Raw genomic sequence first — 8,271 nt, 5'->3', positions numbered from 1 at the left:
ACATAAGAGTTTCAGGTTGCATTTCAGCGACGGACTGTGTTAAGTGACAACATTTATTTAAAGTACTCGTAGCCATGTGGTCATATTTATCACAGTAACATGACGATTTTATCAATGAACATGGACAAAGAAATTCTGGCTTCAATCATTTAGTCACTAAAAAAATAAAATAAAATAGAACTCTTAAGTCCACTATGACAGGTCAATGACATAGAAAATATGTATTATAATGTTGCAATGTAAAAACCATATTGTCATATTACCCATTTTCAATAAAGGATCTAAAACTCTTCTTGAACAAACACCAGAAAAAAGTAGTCAGATAGTGGGTATGACGTACAGCTTCCTGTCGACAGGGTCAGATTCTAACTAGCTTACATCTGGTGTAGTACAAGCAAACGGTGCCTGAACTGCCCTTTTGTCCCCCTCCCCATAGTGTTGGTGTAGCGATAGGGGTCAGAGAAGAAATGAGGAGTAACCTTACACAAGCAGTTAGAAATGCTTATCCAATTACTACCACTTGTTTGGCCCGACCACAGGATGACACAATTTCTGACCAAACTGTGTACAGAGCAGACTGAATATGTGCTTGTGCAATTAAGATAGGCATCGAGAGATTACTAAACAGGAAACAGACTCAATCAAAGAGCTGGGGGATAAAGATGCTCTATGCAGGTAGCCTATTCTGTGAGAGAGGAAAGAAAGATTAGGTAAACACTATTATATAAAAACATCGGAAATACAAAGTTTAGATGACAACAATGGACATAAGGTAAATTCTAAAAATTGGGGTATGTCAAATGGATTATGAAAGCAATACCATGGAATGAAATTATAGAACCCAAAGGATCCCATCTGAGTAACCTGAGCTACCAATAAACAGTTCCTGATCTGACAATGCTTCATGTCTTACAAAATAAAATAGTTTCACTCCTGATGATGTTTACTCGTTTTTGGCCATGTGAAGGACCAGTCAGGATTGATGTTAAAAGCTATGCTTCTCTGGTGATAAATACACTGAAGTTAAAGCAAAGCACTTAATTGTTAAGTGTTTTAAACTTTTCTACATTTTGTGTCATTAAATGTGACAAATCTGACTGCCCTACTTTGACAAATAGTTACCAATAGGTTGTTTTTAGGGTTGTTTTTGTCCTTCTGGGATAACATAAAACACAACAGTTTAAAAAAAGGTTTGGATGGTTTATAGTTTTAAGTAAAACTATTTGTACTTTAACAATAAGAGTTTTTGCAATCTGTTTTGTGGTAGTATTTCCATTTGAATTCAGAGCTTTGTAAGGTGCCTAATGGAACCTTTTTAACAAATAGACAGTTCTAGGAACTATTATTTGCTTTGACATAAACCTGTTTTTTCTAGATGTACCTAGATGTAAAACTGAAACACTACGTAGACTGCTTGTTTTTTTCAGTGTGTCTTTTTGAAGAAACCATTAAAAGGTTGTATGTATAATCATACATCCATGAACCTCATACACAAGATTTCTTTAGGGTGCAAACACATACATTATTATATAGAAATAACAGGTCAATAGTATGGATGTGTGAACTGCAAATAGCTAAAAATGGCCTTAAAAGTGGGTTGACCTAAACAGGTTTATGGTTTTATGAATACTCTCTAAGAGGACATCCTAAAAGCCAAACTTAAATACTCCTGAGTCTATTGATATTGAAAAAACCCTGATATCATTTCACTTAGATTAAACCATAAGGACATGGTGACTCTCTCTGGCCCTTAGTAAAGACAGCAGGAAGTGTTAACTGATCTGACTAGAGACAATATTTTAGGGGACGGTGGTGGGAGGTCATGTCAGGGGGGACAATGGCCCCGTTTGTCACTCTCGCGTTATGTATTATTCTAAACCGACTCTTCATTCTCATGGGGCCAATCTTCTCTTTTCCTCTCTCTTTCTCTCTCTTTACCTCAGCAAATGTCTCTGTCCCCTGCCTTTCTGCCCAACATGCAGGGTCAAAAAGAAGCATGTAGGGGGGCCATGACAAACAAACAGGCCCGCATCGACGTGTGTGTCAGAGCAGGAGCCGATTCTCAATATGCTGAACGCATTAGCTCCATAGGGAGGGGGCCACCCACCTTGACCTGGCCTGACCACGGAGCCATTCTCCTAGTTCACCTCTACAGTTCACCCAAAGCATGATGCCCAGAGACGGCTAGAAAGTACTCATCTCCAGTTTCATAATAAATCTTACCAGCTCCCACTGGGTGAGAGTGAAGAGTGAGAATGAGTCAAATGGAAAACACCTGAACAGTGTTTTCACTTAACAGTGCCCACAATGCATCTGTTTCTGTAACTCAATAAAGAACATTGTATCTAAAAAAAATAAATTAGAAACATAATGTATGTCATTACATTAGTGATAAAAGATATATGCAGGAAACCAAAACCACCAGTGCTTAAACATGTGTAGATGGAATTTTGATGTGAATATTTATTATGCAATATGCAGTGATTAGTTCCCCAAAATACAGTATGTATGTTTTTTTTTATTTATAAATTAAAAAGGCAAAAACTCAATTTAACTCTTTACATACTGGTATCATAACCTACAACAGTCTTGGCAAAAATCTGTCCTTTGCTATTTGTATTATTTTAAAAGTGCAAATTACAGAGATCAGTGCAGTGTTTTTTAGATTTCCAATCCTAATAATAATAGAATAATTTACGTGCATACATACATACAGTGGGGGCATACGTTTAAGACCACTTGTAAAAGTGCTTCTATTGTGCATTTATCTTGAATGCACAGTATATACAGTGTATCACAAAAGTGAGTACACCCCTCACATTTCTGCAGATATTTAAGTATATCTTTTCATGGGACAACACTATAGACATGAAACTTGGATATAACTTAGAGTAGTCAGTGTACAGCTTGTATAGCAGTGTAGATTTACTGTCTTCTGAAAATAACTCAACACACAGCCATTAATGTCTAAATAGCTGGCAACATAAGTGAGTACACCCCACAGTGAACATGTCCAAATTGTGCCCAAATGTGTCGTTGTCCCTCCCTGGTGTCATGTGTCAAGGTCCCAGGTGTAAATGGGGAGCAGGGCTGTTAAATTTGGTGTTTTGGGTACAATTCTCTCATACTGGCCACTGGATATTCAACATGGCACCTCATGGCAAAGAACTCTCTGAGGATGGGAGAAATAGAATTGTTGCTCTCCACAAAGATGGCCTGGGCTATAAGAAGATTGCTAACACCCTGAAACTGAGCTACAGCATGGTGGCCAAGGTCATACAGCGGTTTTCCAGGACAGGTTCCACTCGGAACAGGCTTCGCCAGGGTCGACCAAAGAAGTTGAGTCCACGTGTTCGGCGTCATATCCAGAGGTTGGCTTTAAAAAATAGACACATGAGTGCTGCCAGCATTGCTGCAGAGGTTGAAGACGTGGGAGGTCAGCCTGTCAGTGCTCAGACCATACGCCGCACACTGCATCAACTCGGTCTGCATGGTCGTCATCCCAGAAGGAAGCTGACGCACAAGAAAGCCCGCAAACAGTTTGCTGAAGACAAGCAGTCCAAGAACATGGATTACTGGAATGCCCTGTGGTCTGACGAGACCAAGAAAAACTTGTTTTGGTCAGATGGTGTCCAGCATGTGTGGCGGTGCCCTGGTGAGAAGTACCAAGACAACTGTATCTTGCCTACAGTCAAGCATGGTGGTGGTAGCATCATGGTCTTGGGCTGCATGAGTGTTGCTGGCACTGGGGAGCTGCAGTTCATTGAGGGAAACATGAATTCCAACATGTACTGTGACATTCTGAAACAGAGCATGATCCCCTCCCTTCGAAAACTGGGCCTCATGGCAGTTTTCCAACAGGATAACGACCCCAAACACAACCTCCAAGATGACAACTGCCTTGCTGAGGAAGCTGAAGGTAAAGGTGATGGACTAAACCCAATTGAGCACCTGTGGCGCATCCTCAAGTGGAAGGTGGAGGAGTTCAAGGTGTCTAACATCCACCAGCTCCGTGATGTCATCATGGAGGAGTGGAAGAGGATTCCAGTAGCAACCTGTGCAGCTCTGGTGAATTCCATGCCCAGGAGGGTTAAGGCAGTGCTGGATAATAATGGTGGTCACACAAAATATTGACACTTTGGGCACAATTTGGACATGTTCACTGTGGGGTGTACTCACTTATGTTGCCAGCCATTTAGACATTAATGGCTGTGTGTTGAGTTATTTTCAGAAGACAGTAAATCTACACTGCTATACAAGCTGTACACTGACTACTCTAAGTTATATCCAAGTTTCATGTCTATAGTGTTGTCCCATGAAAAGATATAATAAAATATTTGCAGAAATGTGAGGGGTGTACTCACTTTTGTGATACACTGTAATTGTTGTTTTTATTACAAATCCTAAACCTTAAAGCTTTGCAACAGCAATGTGTTACCTTTGAAACATATACCTTTCATATTAATTACACTTTTTAATCATTTGGAAACTGAGTGTAATAATTGTTTCAGTTTTGCAAGTACAATGTTTGCCCAGTCTTGCATGATACAAAACTTCAGTAGCTCAACATTTTGTGGTTGCCATTGGCTGCTTCAATACATTTTCAACAAAACACACATGGACTGCAGGCAGGCCAGTCCAGCACGTGCACTTGGTGATACATCATAAAACCAGGCTATTGTATCATATGCATATATGCATATATAACCATAGACTTTTTGTAAAAAAAATATGATGCCTTGATGGCAGCATATCTCTGTCTAAAATACCAATGTACGCCTCTGTGTATGCTACCTTTATACATATGCAAGTCACACATACCATGACACAACATACCTACTGCTGATAACAGATTGAATTGTCCTTTTTTACTTCGGTATGGAGGAAAAACAATCTGAACAATGCACACATTTTCATGAGGTCTGAGATGACCTTAGGCTGAGAGAACTTAATCAGAAAATATTGATTTATACAGTTGTGATCAGAAATATTCAGTCCCCCATGGAAAATATCTAATCTGCAAAGCTAGATTTTGCTTTAATTTTAATGATACATTAAATGAATAAAGATAATGCATGAAATAAGAATAAAAGAGCACATGGACATTTGTCAAGAGAACTAGATTTTTTTATTTAAACACAAAATAACATTGACTTTTTTTATCAAAATTATTCGTATGTATGTGTTTACTGAGATTTCTTTACTGTAGATACTGTAGATGCTATACACATCACCATAACTTAAGGTAAGGGGGTTGAATATGTCTGGTTGCAAATGTATATTTACTATTAAACGAAAACGTTTTTATGTTAAACAAGCTTACATGTATTCTATAAAGATGTTATATTTGATTAGTTTGTAGGTGCAAAAATCACTTTGTGTAAGCAATGCTGTGAGTTCATGTGGTTTTGTCATCAGGCTGGACGTGACGTCACGCTGGGAGGCAGTAAAGGAGCAGTGGTATTTCACTGAAGCGACTTAAGAGACTCCAGTGAGAGCGAAACTAACTCCAGCAGCTCTGCACTTTACACTTACCTCTCTGTCCTTCACCTACACTGCTTTACCCGCACTGAGAGAAACACTGACGAACAGATCTTTCAGCACACATGGCGTCCTTCAACAAACAGCTGACGTCTTTCTTCATAGAAGATATTTTATCTATTAAAGAGGAACAGAAAAAAGAGACACAAACTGATCCACCTGAAACGAGACCAGACTCACGATGGTCCAGCACTGAGGATGAAGATTCTCTGATCTTATCAACATCAGACAGGCCAGGTACGTTCACTTTTCTGGATTGTTTGAACTTTTCCTGTTAAAACCTAAAGTCTGCTTTAGTTAGTATGTTTTAATACATTTAAACTACTTCATACCAAACTTCCCAGCAATGTCATTTAATACATTTTACTTATTACACTATGAAACAAAACTTCCTCAAACGGTTCCTAGAAATTCACGTTTCAAGGAAAGAATAAATGACATTTGCAGACAGGTTTAAAATGTGTAAAGTGCATTCTCATTTGTTTTCAAAATAAAATTAAATAATGAAAACTGGAATAAAACACCTAAATGCATGCTGCAAATATATGTCATTTTGTCATCATGTCAGGTGCAGTTGTAGCCTAGTGGTTAAGGTACTGGACTAGTAATCTAAAGGTTGCCGGTTCAAACCCCACCACTGCCTGGTTGCCACTGTTGGGCCCTTGAGCAAGGTCCTTAACCCTCAATTGCTTAGACTGTACACTGTAAGTCGCTTTGGATAAAGGCATCTGCTAAATGCTGAAAATGTAAATGTCAAATTTGGGGTACCAAGTAGGTAGTAGGTCTTTATTGATCACAAGAATGCAAACTAAAGTCTACCAGTAGTTTTAAACTGTTTAAAACTATAAGCTATGAGTCTTTTACATTGTGTTTTTTCTGTTTTGCACATAAGTGAAATGAATTCAGCTCGTTTTGTTTAGTTGTTTATGCATGACATTATATTTCGTTATACTTGAAAAAGCATTTAATATTAAACAATGTGCAAAGTGCATACTACTTCTTCTAGCCTACTTGAATAATAAGAATAAAAAAATAAATACCATAACTAAAAATCACTCTAAATTTATGTGGGCAAAGTTATTATTCAAGTGTAAATTGCACATATTTGTTGGACACTTTACTTGTTATACATGTAAAAACAAGTAGAATTGAGACACATGTTGTGTTTAACATATTTGTTTTAGTCAGTTTATATATTACAAGTGTTTACGTTATATAATTTTTACAGGGCAACAATAATTATAATATAAATATTAAAATTATGATTAACATTTGAATAAAACTGTTAACATAATTCTTTATAATAAATCAGTTAATAAGTCTATGATAAGTTATAACTTAAAACATTGGTTGCTATTGTGACTGTTCGAGGTTTGTTCTCTAAAGAGGGTTTTATAAAATGTGGCAGGGCAATTGAATAAAATATAGAATACAAAATAGATCACGTTATAATAACCTAATATGTTGGTTGTATCTGTATTTTCATTTTGTATTTTCTTAGCATGTTGCATTGTATTTATGTGATCATCAGTCAGACCACCCAAAATCTTTACAGCTATAATTGATTTTAGCCTATAGTCTGCCTTTTAATAAAAACATTTTAATTTCTTAAAATTAAACAGCAGATTTGTTTACATTTAGCAAATATTGTACACATGTGAACTACCTAGATCATACATTCTGCACAATTTTTGTCCTAAGTTTTATATTCATAATGATTCATAATTATATTATTTTTTTCTTTTTGTTGTAAAGCTTCACCAGATGAAAATGAAAACATGAACCCCAGGACAGGCTCGATGCAGGACGAGGTGCAGCAGGTTCACAGCCAGACAGTAAAGCAGAAGCGCTCCCGTGCTGCGTTCACTCAGCTGCAGGTTCTGGAGCTGGAGAAACAGTTCAGCAGGCAGCGTTACCTGTCCGCCCCGGAACGAGCTCACCTGGCCTCCGCACTGCGGCTTACCGAGACCCAGGTCAAGATCTGGTTCCAGAACCGGCGTTACAAGACCAAGCGGAGGCAGCAGCTCACATACGAGTGGGTTACAGACTGTCTGCAGAAGTCAGAAGGACATGTTAATGTGGTCGGTGGGGTGGAAGAGGACTTGTACAGAGCGTCACTGCTCGCCTCCATGTACACCGGTTACCCTGCATACAGACCCTGTGTGTTTAATCTACACCGACCTGCTACATGGAGACCCACAGTCTGGTGACAAGGACTTTTTAATAACAATCATGTATCTATTTTGTATTAATATAACTTGTACAGATTTTTATCCAGTCTAATAAAACTTAAAAACCAGCAAAGAGGGGTTGTTGTCAGTGTTTTTGTTTTGGTCATTTGGAGAAACACACTAAACTGTATTATTATTTATTGTGCATATTTGTCTCTAATTCTGTTAATTTGTCTTTCAAGTAATTTATTGTATCCACTACATAAGGTTAAAGTCAACAGTTTACACATACCCCTGTGTATATATCAAGGCAGAACTCATTCATTCACTCATTCACTCAAATAATTTATGCAGGTTATTTTAAGTAACCCGACTGATTGAAAGACATTGAAAGACAATTCTTTAAAAAGCTGTTGGAACAAATTATCAATGATGAAATGAGCTTTACATTACTATAGGTTTAGTGAATGTCATGCATGAATGAGGTTTTGCTCCTGCTTTTTCTTTGTCCATGTGATCACCAGCTCAGGTCAACCTTCAAGGTTCCAGTTTTAGAGCC

General features: G+C 37.8%; 1 protein-coding gene across 1 annotated transcript; it reads left to right on the top strand.

Annotated features, from left to right (window-relative positions):
• Positions 1-5,606: 5,606 nt before the first annotated feature.
• nkx3-1 (NK3 homeobox 1) lies at positions 5,607-7,796 on the top strand. Its single transcript, XM_062998182.1, has 2 exons — positions 5,607-5,778; positions 7,297-7,796. Exons 1-2 carry the CDS (start codon positions 5,607-5,609, stop codon positions 7,749-7,751), a joined length of 627 nt encoding a protein of 208 aa, XP_062854252.1. The 3' UTR covers positions 7,752-7,796.
• Positions 7,797-8,271: the final 475 nt, after the last annotated feature.

Source organism: Trichomycterus rosablanca, chromosome 7 (assembly GCF_030014385.1).
Source record: "Trichomycterus rosablanca isolate fTriRos1 chromosome 7, fTriRos1.hap1, whole genome shotgun sequence".
NCBI classification, from domain to species: Eukaryota; Metazoa; Chordata; class Actinopteri; order Siluriformes; family Trichomycteridae; genus Trichomycterus; species Trichomycterus rosablanca.
Note: the sequence above shows the minus strand (reverse complement) of the source record. Positions and strands in the feature narration are given on the sequence as shown.

Bases quoted from the DNA above. Each gene is read 5' to 3' on its own strand.
- nkx3-1 (XM_062998182.1), top strand. From the start codon at position 5,607: ATGGCGTCCTTCAACAAACAGCTGACGTCTTTCTTCATAGAAGATATT. The intron at 5,779-7,296 runs GTACGTTCACTT...TTTGTTGTAAAG, and splicing joins ATCAACATCAGACAGGCCAG to CTTCACCAGATGAAAATGAA.